The sequence below is a fragment of the Macrobrachium nipponense genome, chromosome 32 (assembly GCF_015104395.2).
Source record: "Macrobrachium nipponense isolate FS-2020 chromosome 32, ASM1510439v2, whole genome shotgun sequence".
Lineage (NCBI taxonomy): Eukaryota > Metazoa > Arthropoda > Malacostraca > Decapoda > Palaemonidae > Macrobrachium > Macrobrachium nipponense.
In genome coordinates, this window is record NC_061094.1 from 25,166,688 (window position 1) to 25,180,800 (window position 14,113).

Genomic DNA, 14,113 nt, shown 5'->3' on the forward strand with positions numbered 1-14,113 from the left:
AATCTCACCAATTCTAATTTATTTCAGTGATGAAACATTACCAAAATGGTATGGAACAAAATTTATGTTAAGTTTTTTCTTTCTTCCAGCAGTACAAAGAGCATGGTATAAAGGAAAATTTAAACTTAACTCACTACAATTGTGCAGAATGATAAGGGAACAACTACTTTATGGATACTTTTCAACAGTGACCCAAAAGGGTGTCAGTAGAAGTCAATGACTCTTCCCTGAATATCTTAGGGAGAGCAGTTCTTCAAAAGTTTAATGAAATGTAATGAAAAAATGGGGTGCATTTATGACATAAGAGCAGTGCTACAAATAAAATTTGCTTAAAACCAGTTAGAGGAATTAAAGGGGTTGCAGCTAGGGACCGAAGGAACGCTGCAAAGAACCTTTAGTAATGCCTACAGTGCTTCCCGTGAGTTGCACTGACGGCATTAACCCCCTACGGCATGGGTTTTCAACCTGGGGTACGCCAAGGGTCTGTCAGGGGGGGTACGCGCTGCCCTTGGGTCTCGAAGAATGTACAAGCTGACCTGCGATGTGTTTTAGCAAAAACTGCTCCTCGGTCAACTAGGATAGTTAATGGAAAACAGTTTCAGGTATTTCATTAACTCCCTTTGCAGCTGATGTAATAATAATATATTTTGTCTTTGCAGCTCAGTTTCATAACCTTGAAAATTTACTGCATAACCAGAGGTAAATAATTATAAACACCTGTTTATTTTTTTGTGTAATTCTTTATGTTTACAACATTATTGGTTATGTGTGGAGAGTTATGTACTTACTTCCCTTCTGTATAGTACTTGTAAATATACACAATGGAATGTTTTTCTGAGTTGGTTTTGTTTTCCACTTTATACAAAGTGAAGGGGGTACGTTACTGACATTACAAATGCCCGAAAGGGTACGGGGGAAGAAAAAGGTTGAAAACTCCTGCCCTACGGGTTGTATGGAGTGGGGAGGCTGTAGCATGCAGGCCCGTACCGAGGGGGTTGAAGGTGGGGTTCGGGGGTTATCGAACAATCCTCCCCCCCAAAAAAAAATTTTTTTTTTTGGAAGTCCAATTTTTCTGTGACTCCTTTTCATTGAACTGTACTTACAAAGTAATAAATATTTTTTTATTAAGTCAAAGTGTATAACAACAACAAATAAAATAATATGCATGTTATTATTACCATAATAAATAAATCAATCAATAAAACTGAAGAAATATTCTTGAATTTCAGTGCAAACTTTCAACATTATAAGTAAAATTCTGCCAACCAAGGTCAGTACTTTGAATAACATCTAATCGGGTAGAAGGGCATAGACCGCATACCCAATTTTTCTTCTTAATATAACTAAAATAACATTTTCAAGTATTTCATCTTGTATATACCTATATATGCAATGACATTTATAGAAGAAAAGGTCCAGTTTTGGGAAAAACGAACCACCACCCACCCTTAAAAAAAAACTCTAGGTACGGGTCTGGCATGTTAAGCTCTTTTAGACTTCGTGAAAGGCAACCGCAAAATCGCAACTTATCACATCTGTCAACATTGAAGAAACCTTTACACATCTCGCCCGTGTTAAGCTTACATCATCGGTTTATGTCAAATTTCTGTAAATGCTGCAGAGCATTTTTAATGTCAATTCAGTGTAATACGGCTTTTTTTATTCTATCTCATGTTTTCAGCAAACTCCAGTATGGCCGTCACGTCAAGTAAACCGATTCATCCCGTTTCTAAATATATATATATAGTATATTTAAGGTCAACAGGTGTTATGGTACGGTGTCGAATCTCTTCATTCCATGGGGTATACAAAAAAAAAAATCCATCGGTAGAATGATAATCAACAAAACCGAAGAAAAAAAATCCGGCTCATTGGAACTTTAAAAATGACAGAAATTTTCAAAAGACCCAGTGGAGTTTTGGATTAAGGTTATGAGAGAGAGAAGTGCCGATAGAAATTATATATTCGCTTTAGTTTCCACATTTATGATCAACTTGTTGCCCCTTCCTCATTCATCAGCAGCAGTTGAGCGTATTTTTCTAAAGCCAACCTCATTAAAAAAGGACTGAGAAACAATCTAAACACGGTCACTAGTAACCCTTAATCCTCACGTAAATAAATTAATGAAATTCTTGTATGTGTTTCATAGTAAAAACAATACGCTTGCAAACATTAGCTTGCAGTATAAAAACACAGCACTTAATTCCGCTCCTCCGGATTCATCATCCTTGTGAAACTTCTGTTGTTCGTCAACATGAGTAAAAAAAAATAAAAATAAAAAAAAGACACACACACGAAGAAGAAGAAGCTATCAATGAGGGAATAACATCATTATTCGATACAAGACAAGAGCTTCATCTAGCTTCTTGGTTATGTGTTTGCAGACAGTTCAAACCGACATCATGTGTGGATGAACTGGCAGTTTTCACTTGACATTCATGCAAACCCTGAGTTCTTAATATTCAGTGCTCATCTTTAGGCGCCGAACAATAAAAATAACGGATTCATTTGATTCCTGCGATGACGCCTAACATTTAAAAATAGCTACAGGTTCCATTTACGGCACATTGCATACTACCTCTTACGTATGCAAATCGACGAGCCTGAAATGACAATATCCAGTCACCCAGCTTCCAAGGTTACAAAGACATTTGTCCTTTGCCTAATCATATAAAAAGGTAAAGCTTAATGGATACGATGGACCATAACAAAAATCCCCAACGGGCTTGTTACTAAACACGCCGCAAAGGTGGCTCCATGGATACATACCGGGTTAAAGTGACTTTTCCTGACTTTTTTTTGTGACTTTTTTTTTTTCTACCTGTGACCTTTTTACTTGGGTTCGATGCAAATACCAAGCCCGTTTTAGATTTAGATCGGTTTACGTAGAATACACCTTATAACTGAGACACTGAGGCGTTGATATATTGTGTCTGTTCAAGAAATCGAAGGTACGGGCTAATTAATGTTGACGTCAACAGTTGGGAAGAGTCACTTCCCTCCTCCGTTAAACATCAGGCTTACCTTTCCCACGCTCTGACCAAGTTCATAACCTATCTCCTTATCAAAGGATTGTTATTTATTTACTCCTATCTAATACCGTTCAGGTCTTCATTGCTGCCCTACAGATATATCAAGTTCACGTTACTTCACGCTCACTTTTAACACTTGCCGAATTTTGTGCTGAGCACATTAATCGAACCTCCAAGTTGGAGGATACGTGTTTGGTGATTAATCCGTCGAATAGCCAAAAAAAAAATAAGATTCTTTTTAAAATCACTTCACTTACCAAACACCGCTGGATTCGAGCGACATCTTAAGTCATAACATGTATACTGTCGTGTACTGCATTAACTAACACTAAAATCTACACTACCATTGTTATCGTACAGTGAAAATAACCTTGACACAATACTACAAAGATTGAAATTAAGGCCAGTTGCTAAACTCAAATATATATATATATATATATATATATATATATATATATATATATCTATATAGTATGTATGTATGTATGTATGTATGTATGTGTGTATATATATATATATATATATATATATATATATCATATTATAGCTGCTACTTTCTTATATAACGCATATATCTTCTCATTGACTGTATGAAATGTTATATAGTAGAATTTTGCAACATTCAGATTTCTTATTTAGCTTAGAGTTATAGGATGTTTATAAAAATGTATGTTCAGATTTCACAAAACATTTTGTTATGTTTTCATAACATGTCAACACGTCTGATAAGGGACTTCTGTTTGGAACCTGTAGAGCATACTACGTACATGACTGGTTTCAGACGTGTATGTCTTTGTTGAGAAGCCATGTGAATATTTCACCCAGTTCCTATGGCATTGCATCATCTTTTCATAAGATTGTTCTAAAACCTTCTGTTTAAGCATACGTAATCTTTAGGGTATGACGTCATTTAGTGTTGCTTTCATTGTAAATCATAATTCCTTCTATATTAGAATACTTTTATCATCTTAAATCACGTAATAATAAATGTCGTTTGTGATTGTAATTCCAATTTCTCTTTAGATATTGTTTTGAAAGAGAATTTTTGTGAAAGTAACTGTCTCTCAGCCCAAAAACGTTTTGTGTGAACTCCACTGTTCAGCTTCCGTACAAAAAGAGATTCATTCAGACTTAGAACCTCATTGCGTTTAGATCTATCTCCTCTCCCTCTCTCCCGCGCCATATTTGATATTACATTAACGTAAAGATTTAATACTTACTGAATGGTCACTCATAAATTTTAGATTTTGTATTTCTTAGAGTTATTTAGTATTATTTAGTGCTTATTGAGGAATCTAAACAAACATTGTACAAGTGTGTAACGGCACCTTTTCTGTTTTGAAATAATATGAATTGGTGAAATTTTTTAACTAGCTGCAGCAGAAAGAAAATTGGTACCAAGATAATGTGTTATTGAAAGTTTATTAGTTGCAACTAATAGTTACAATGTTTTGGTAAAAATTGAAATTTTTACACACTGCAAATTTTTGTTTTGTGTTTGTTTCATTTGAAGTGATTTTTTGTGCATTTATCCATTTTTCTTATTTTAGTGATTTTTTATGCATTTATCCATCTTCTTATTGAAGTGTGTTTTTATTTTATATTCTGTGTGATTAGTGTTTTTTACGATTTTGGTATTTTCCATATTTTTCTGTGATGTGCTTCATTTGCATTCACAATTTAATTAACTTAATTGTTTTCATTACTTGATCGTTGCACATTTAATTGAATTTAACACCTGTGAATTAATTTGCATTTACTTAGAATTCTTTTAAGTTTTATCGTTGTTAAGCACTTGTGAATTAATTTCCAAATTTTAATTATTGCCTAACACTTTTGAATTTCGATTAATTCATCAATTTTCTTGAATTTTGTGATAAATTAATTTATATTTATTTTTACTTAATTAATTCAAGAATTAATTAAATTTTACTTTGTTTTCAAGTAACGGCAAATTTCCCTGATATTGTGAATTTCACTCATAAATTTTGAGTGTGATAGTAAATTTTTGTATTTAAAATTTTTATAAGTGTTTTCCTTTTCACCAGTATACGTAAGTGATTATATTTATGTTTAGGTAGAAACATAAAGTGGTAATTAAGCTGTTTTCCTTCAATTTACTTGAAGTGAGTTAGAACCAGGGAAGTACTTAGACTTCTGAAATCAGGGAAATACTTAGAATTATAAAGTTGTTGATGGAGTGATGCCCTTTAATTAATTTAATTACACATACAATTTACCTCACACCTGTTTTAATGAACTTAGTCTGATTTTCTGTAATACTGGTAAGTTGTTTAAGGGATCACTGTTGCCTTAAGAGTGTTCAGTCATATTTTACCTGTGATGAAGGTTCAGGTGTTTGGCTGTTGTGAGGTACTCAACTCATTTAATGATTGGTAAGTGTAGTAACTAGGTACTTGGCACTTCTTCACAATATATATATATATATATATATATATATAATATATATATAATAATGTATGAATATACATAATGTATATATATATACGTGTATATATATATATATATATATATATATATATATATATATATATATTATATATATCACAATATCCAACTTCTAAACTCTTAATTTTCATGCATGGAAATATATTTGATATACGAAGATAATAGCACGTAACAGGCATGAGATAAGGCACGCCGCAAATATTTACAGTAACAGTGTGCGCGCTTACAAAGAAATAACCCGTTAGTTGCATAACACAAGAATTTTTGAGCAAAAAGGGGAACGGGAGGAGGAGCATCAGAATAAGGGATTCCAATTAAGAGAGCGCTCTCACCAGCAAGACCATAGTTTCACTCACAAAGACTTCAAAATCCTGTATAAAGCAGTAAACAATATGTCTGCATGAGGCAGAATGAAACGACAACTTATTCAGCTGTTCAGTAAAACATCATCGTACCTACTAAAAATTCTGCAGGTATTTTAGATGATGTTCGTCTCCTTTTCCTTTTCTTTATATTGTGAAAGACTGTTCAGTCTATTACGACCGTGCTAACTGCTCGTTTTGGACGACCATCTTTATTTTTTATCAAGCGCATTCTAATTCTGTAAGTTTTGAGCCTTGTCATATCTCATGCCTCTTACGCAAGCGCCATTATCTTTGTATATATGATATACCTAAATGTAAGAATATATATAATTATATAAATATATATATATATATATATATATATATATATATATATATATATATATTATACGTACATATAGATATATATTGGTCACTTTACTAGATGCATATATATAATTGTGGTAGTCACAAAGTCTTAACTTCTCGAATCCTTCGCCCTATTTTAATAAGCTTGTCACTGCGAAGCCTTAGATCCAAGCGCAAGTAATTGAAGTAGTTGTGATGTCTGGTAGCGGGAAATGAGCCCGCGTCACCTTATTAACAACCAAGATCTAACCTGGATTAATAGAGTGCCCTATTAATCTTGGATCTAACGGGGTCGTTTCCCGCCACCGGACATCACAACCACTTCGTTTTGTTTGCAATTGGATCTTGGGGCTTTGTAGTGACCAGGATTAATCCTGGTAGTGACAAGCGTATCAAAAAAAAAAAAGCGCGAAGAATTCGACAAGTCAAGACGGCACTGTGGGTAATACAGGTATATATATATATATATATATATAATATATATATATATATATATATATATATATATATGTATATGTGTGTGTGTGTGTGTGTGTGTGTGTGTGTTTGAGTGTCTATTTGTGTGTGTATATATAATGTGTGATTTTAGACATGAACAATCAAAATTTGACAAGAGTTCTTCAGAAGAAGCCTAGCTACCTCTTAGCTTTCCATAATGCGAACAACAGTGAAAAAGAGATGAGCTTACCTTGGGTCCCTTGTCCGTGTATGTCGTCTGAAAAAGAAAAAAGAAAACATGGTTAATATTATAAAAATCCAGACTATGTTATAGTGCTACAAATAAGCACTTCAATGAGTTTTTGTCAAAGAATGAAGGTTATTAAATTAAATCTTATTTAATTTATGGGCTTTGTTGTTAGGAAATGGAAATATGGAAAATGAAAAAAGTTTACGAGGATCAATAACGACCATTAATGTAAAAGAAATTGCATTTAAATGATCTAAGGTTATCTAGAATTCGAATGCATATGGTCACAAACGCCGTATAATCCTGAAGTATATTGTTCATAACTATTTCTGACCCACTCGGGATCAATATCACTATAAAAAATTAGACTGAAATTGCTCAAGTGTACTAAATAGTTATAATCCTCTTTCATATATTCTTACCATTTTTGAAATATAGAGTTGTTACTTGCGAGGCAGAGAGTCTAACGACAGACCTTCCACGTTGATGTCTATCACCAATCTGCGACGGCGTTAACCACCTTCGGATTGACTTACGTATGCCCTCCCCACAACCCGTCTCCGTCGATTCCCGGATCTCCTTGGCTAAGTGAGTTACCGAGTTGCCAATTTTCAATTCAAATGGGTGTGATTTTTTTCCTTTTTTTGGCTATATCATTCATATAAAATAAAGACATCCATTGCGACTAAATAACGTACACTAGATACTAAGGGATCATAAGGATTTTTCGTGGAATTTTGACAAATTTCTCTTTTCTTTTTACAGGTCAAGTTAGCAGCGGTCAAGTAAGCAGCGGTCAACCCGCAAAATTTTCCATCATCAAGTGCAGACATTTTGCATATCGATATCGCGTTGTTTTGTAACAATATGCTGTATCAGCCGAAAACTTAGTAATTTACGACATCTTTGGTTGTGCTCAAGTTTGATTATCATCCACATAAGAAACTATTTCTTAATAGCTAGATACAATGCCGGCAAGCAGCACAGCTTGGCAACGTCATAAGAGGCGCGCCACATTCATCCTCTGTGATTGGCTCAAATCAAGGGGTGTGTTGGGTATGATGCGTAGCCATTGGCTTCAGGGGAGGTGTGTTCCTTCGCTGGTATGTCATCTCAAGTCCATAAAATTTCGTTTGAAAGGGTCTTCCATGACACTGGATGTAGGTACGGTAGATTGGCCTAATGCACCGTTCAAAAAATACAAATTTCCGAAGGTTATGTAAGCAAAGTCAAGGTGAAGCATTCTCGCTGGTAATGATGAATGGAAGACATGATTATACAGTTTATAATTGCGTCACTCATAACATTGTTTTGCTGTGAAAATATCTTTCTCGACGCAGCGATGACACAGCAGCAGGGAAAAATTAGCTGCTTGTATGGACACTGCGTCACATCAGTTCACTGAATCGCCGAAGTTTAGGCTCTCCATATCTCATTCATAATCAAATTCATGAAGAAATTGTGCCATGGTAATCTGACTTTCCCCCAACCCCCCAAAAGACCATACTGCTTCCTTTTGCACAAAATCCTACTTTATACTTGTCACCATTTTCCATGCGAATTCTCTTTGATGAAAAGAAAAAAAACTGGTTTGCTTGGCCTTGAAGGCAAAACGTGGAGTTATTATTAAACAGCAGTGCACGTGTGACTTGGGTCACGTATGTACCTACAATTAGTCCGTCTGATGTGTGCTTATATTCCCTTGAGGGTAAGAATGCAATCATATTAATCTCAGTCTTTAAAATATTGGCAATAGATTTTTTTTATTAAAACGCTATAAAAATCATCCTATTTCTTTTCATCCATTCACTATTTATAAATCTTCTTGAAAGCCATTGAACCCAATGTTTGGTCCTCGAACACAAAAACTGAAAATCTAATCTCGGTGTCTACAGATTTCGTAGTCTTGATCTATCCCTTTCTCACTTAACATTGTAATGTAACTATTGAGACGCTTCATCTTGTTGTCCAATCATTCCATCTCCCCTTTACTGTCTTAGGCACCGAATGGCCGAAAGTGACCCAGTGCTTGGCTTGACAGCCCGAATTACGTAAATCAAACTTAACAGACACTTACCAACCCATAACTTCCGGCGCAAGTCTGGTTGAATAGTTATTTGATTTATATAGATTTTTAGCATTATGCCAAGCACTGGGGCAACTAAGGCCATCCAACGCTGAAACGGAAATTGACAGTAAAAGGTTTGAAAGGTGTTGCAGGAGGAAAACCTCGCAGTTGTATACTATGAATCAATTGTTAGGAGAGTTTGGAAAAGGCACGTTGCAAAGAACCGAAAGTAATGCCTACATTGCACCGAATGAAGTTCACTGACGGCACTACCCCACTACGGGGCAAGTCTGGGCAATGGTGTAGCAACTATGGGAGATTCTAGGGGCTGTTCAACCTTGTTCAAGACACTTCTATCCATGCCAGTGGCAAGCCTCTCCTACCTGTTGCAGGTTAGGCTATTCCAACAAAATGATACGATTTGTAAGGCTGCTTTTTTTTTTAATGATGTTTTTGTGACTCCCTTATTTATAGCTTGAACATTCTTCAGAAAGTGTCTGGTGTTCTCCTCATGAGATTTTGTTCTTTCGTTTTCTGAGCCGACAAGTCGTAGCCTGTTTGAAAAGGTAATGAAAGGTCGTCTTATCATTCAGTGTTATCTAGAATTCCTCTGGCTGCCCAAATTAATGGCCCATCCTATTTCTCTCTCTCTCTCTCCGAAAATATTGTAATTGTTGTATTAGCTTCATAATCTCTTTGGTGAGTATCCATAGTCTTTTTTCGACTGTCATATTTCCTGTTCATGACTAAAACAGATATATAGAGCCACTCATTATTATACACAAAGTTCAAGACTATAAGAACCTGTGCTCTTGTGATGTCACTTTAATATATAATATTCGATCGATTAAAAACAAGCTCCTGATTACAATGAAAGTGGGCGCTTTCGGACTTACGCCAAATCAGGAAACGAAGAGCAAAGGAGCCGTGGACAAACACGCTGAGATTCGTATGTAAAAGTAACTGAGAACCTATGCAAAAATATGACTTTGGGCTGCGCCTTGGGAACGGAGGAGGAGCCAGTGTTTGTCAAGCTGTGGAATGAGGAATCTTCTGGTACGGTGTCCCCGGGGGGACGTTCCACAAGGTCAGCGGAGACTCATCTACGGGATTCGGCGGTGGCCTCTCCTGGCTGCTTATAGCTCAGCTCCCTTGCTCATACCAGATCTGAGCTCCTCGCCGGGTTACGCACCTGAGCCTCTTAACTGTCATTGTCTATAGATCTTTTCTTTGTGGCTCTACTCAAATTACCAGACTCTAATGCACTTATAATATATATATATATATATATATATATATATATATATATATATATATATATATATATATAAAGGTTTTTTGCCACGAAGGAAAATATGAAAAGCGAGATAGCCAAGTACTTGGCTATCTCGCTTTTTCATTTTTTCCTTCGTGGCAAAAAAACTTTATTTATACATAGCATCACGTTTTATATACTTCGTGATCAAGTTATCATATATATATATATATATATATATATATATATATATATATATATTATATATATATAAACGTATAAGTGAGGCACTCGTACTAATGTTTTATCGTACTATGGCGCTATTTGAACAGTTTTTCCTACGTAATAGTAATATGTGATTACGTAGTAAGGTAGATCGTAAAAGAGTTTCGGTCTCCAGAATAGATCTCCGAGTCCAAACGTCTGGCCGCCCCTGCTATAATGCATTAGATCTTTTAATTGTAGCTCTACTCAAATGATCAGACTGTCATGAGTTTAGACCTTCTATTTGTGGTCCTCTACCAATTACCAGACACCACCGAATTAGTACACTGCATATTTTTACCATCAGTTTCATGAAAAGGCTGAATGATTCATGTTCTATTTAGACAACGAACGAGTAGTTCTTAAAACCTTGGTACCTAGACAAGAAGCAAATTCTAGCCCCATGCAGTGTCTCGATAAGCCCAGAGATCTTTCCTAATCTTCGTCATCTGCTCCAGGAACCAGATTCGAGATGTGCCAGTAAATGACGAGGCTTATTTCGAGTGCGGTCCTGGGTTAAACATGGGTTTTACCCTAAAACTGAGCTCTTCATTTAAAGAACGGTTGGCTATAGTAAATTCACATCAACCGTGCATTTGATGCCTAGAGGCCAGTCCCATACGACGCTCCTGATTGGCTGTTGATAAGCCAATCACAGGGCTAGAAATTCTGTCTCTCTCGAGAGTTCACAGAGGAAGGATCTATGTTCAACTTTTACAGAGCGATACGTCAATCAAAAGTATCCCTAAGGAGAGGTGGGACATACATCCTGCCTATGTGAACTCTTGAGAGAGAGACAGAGTTTTCAGCCAAAGTGATTGGCTTATCAACAGCCAATCAGGAGCTTCGTAAGGGACTGGTCTAGACATCAAATCCACGGTTGATGTGAATCTATTATAGCCGTCTTGTGGTGATATGTGGAAAGGAATAAAAGTCCTGTTGCGGACTTATGGTCTCTAATGGACAACCGATTCGAAGCCGTTTACTTCAGCAATAATATAATCTAAGCCAAGTGCGATACGTAGGTGAATATTTAACACCATTTAGTCAGATTTAATCTTTTTCTTGCAAAGTAGGCCGTTAAAATCATTATTTCGTATTATATAATAGTATATATATATAATTATATGTCTGCATATAATCTATATAATTATATATGTATGCATATAATTATATATAATTATATAAATATATATATGCATGGTCAGCTTAGGTACATTAAAATTAAGTGGGTACTGACAGATACTCCGCTACTAATTTACTAGTGTAGCTACAAAACCAACTTTTTGGGAAATGGGCTTTTTTTTAGATGAGTTAAATGAGACCCACCCTGACACTAAATTTACATTGGAAAATGAGAAGGATGACACCCTGGCCTTCTTGGATATAAAAATAACTGCTAGGCGTGACCACCATTTCAACCCAGGTGTATTTCGTAAGGGAACCTTCACTGGGCTCGGGAATAACTTTTTTTTTAGCTCGTGTTTTCGTAACTCTAAGATAAATGGTGTCTCTACTACTCTAGTTTTCAGGGTCCTTCGGTACACATCTGATTGGCTCTCCTTCCACCTTGAAGTCGAGTTTCTTTTGGAATATTTAAGAACTATCTTCCCAAAGTTGATTTTAGCATCATCAGTAAATTGCTTGCGAAGTATCTGTCAGCATCCACTCTTAATTTTAATATATATATATATATATATATATATATATATTATAATAATATATACAGATATATATATATATATATTTATATATATATATATATATATATGTGTGTGTGTGTGTGTGTGTATATTTATAAAACACATCTTCTATGCTATTTGTTCTCACAGGGAGTTGGCTGCAAAGTATAAGCAAGGCAACATTCATTGCAAATTCATACATTAGCTCTTGACTAATGGAGGAATCACTTATGCCAAAAAAAATCCAGAACATTAGCAGCTTAACACACTTGATATAAATATAAGGCTCGTTAGCAACATTTTGAACTCTGTTAAACACATTCACTCTTGCACTTCCAGGATTTTAATGCCGTTCTTTGCCACACCTCTTCCTAGTCTATGCACTTCTACAACTTCCTTCCTCTTAAACACTTTTTCACCCTTCATTCCACATGCACGAACCATCCAACCTCCCTCACCACTTCTACGTACCCCTTATGTTTGTTTTATTTGTATGGTGCTTTTACGTTGCATGGAACGAGTGGTTATTCAGCAACGGGACCAACGGCTTTACGTGACTTCCGAACCACGTCGGGAGTGAACTTCTATCACCAGAAATACACATCTCTCGCTCCTCAATGCAATGGCCGAGAATCGAACCCGCGACCACCGAGGTGGGACATCAGCACCATTCCAACCACGCCACTGAGGCGCTTACACCTTATGTGCCATGCAAGCAGTTCATCTAAAGACTTAACCTTTTCACCTTCATTCACAGGCAGCATCCACTGTAGACTCTCAACAAGGAGTTTTCCCTACAGTCCCTACATAATATATTCCCTCCTCGGGCTCCAAGAGCACTCTCAGTCTCTTCCTGATCGTTTGCAAATAACCCATTGCCTTCCTGCTTCACTTATGACTTCTTCCACTTCCCATATTCACATTTACTGCTCCATCATACTGACTTCCACGTTCCCTGATAACCTTACTATTGTTTACAGTAACTTAATTTCCTCATATTTCAAACATTCACATTTTGTCATTACTGTCAACATATTCACCTCACTATACATAGTTATTACTACTCTTCCTCTATGTCCCTTGTCCTTAGAACTCTCGTCATTACCTCTCTATCGACTCTATTCGAAGTTTTTTAGAGTTTTTATATGTCATGTACAGCTTTTATAATAAAACATTTCATAATAAACACTTGACCAACACGCAATCTTCCCTGCCCAAATCCACGCGGTTCCTCCCAGCTCGATTCTTTTGTTATGTCTTTCTCAGCCAAGATCTTGCCAGACACCTTCACTGGTATATTTAGTACTAAGTTGTTTTATGCCCTAGAAGTCATGTTTTCTTTACCTTCACAGTTTACAGACAGATCACATATTCCCGTCACTCACCTTCAAAAGCTTTTCCTTGTTCAGTTGCGTTGAGTTGAGTTGAATATAGACTTTAGGCCAAAGGCCAAGCACTGGGACCTATGAGGTCATTCAGCGTTGAAATGGAAATTGACAGTCAAAGGTGTAACAGGAGGAAAACCTCGCAGTTGCACTACGAATCAAGTGTTAGGAGAGGGTGGGGAGTAAGATGAAGAAAGAGAATATGAAAGGAGGTATAGTAAAAGGAACGAAAGTGTTTGCAGCTAGGGGCCGAAGGCACGCTGCAAGAGCCTTATGTAATGCCTACAGTGCACCGCATGACGTCCACTGACGGAACCCCACCTACGGAGTTCCTTGTTCAGACATCCTGTACACACCTGGTCAGCCACTCTTATCGCCATAACATAGTATCTAACTTGTAATCCCAACTTCTTCGTAATTCCCCCTCTCATATCTTCCACAATTTACAATAACCATTTTTTACTATTGTATTATTCACCTCTGCCTCTTTTATTTTCCGCATTTAATGAATCTTTCAAGTGCTCACTTCCCTCTTGGGGCAGCATTCGTCTCAGACA

General features: G+C 36.2%; 1 protein-coding gene across 1 annotated transcript in view; it reads right to left on the bottom strand.

Annotated features, from left to right (window-relative positions):
- LOC135207281 (4-hydroxyphenylpyruvate dioxygenase-like) overlaps positions 1-7,456 on the bottom strand; it is a 203,555-nt gene extending 196,099 nt beyond the window's left edge. The window contains exons 1-2 of the mRNA XM_064238947.1: positions 7,325-7,456; positions 6,903-6,929 (exon numbers count right to left, since the gene is read on the bottom strand). Of these exons, the coding sequence (XP_064095017.1) occupies positions 6,903-6,929; positions 7,325-7,327 (30 nt within the window). The 5' untranslated portion in view covers positions 7,328-7,456. The remainder of the gene's footprint in view (positions 1-6,902; positions 6,930-7,324) is intronic.
- Between the last annotated feature and the right edge of the window lie 6,657 nt (positions 7,457-14,113).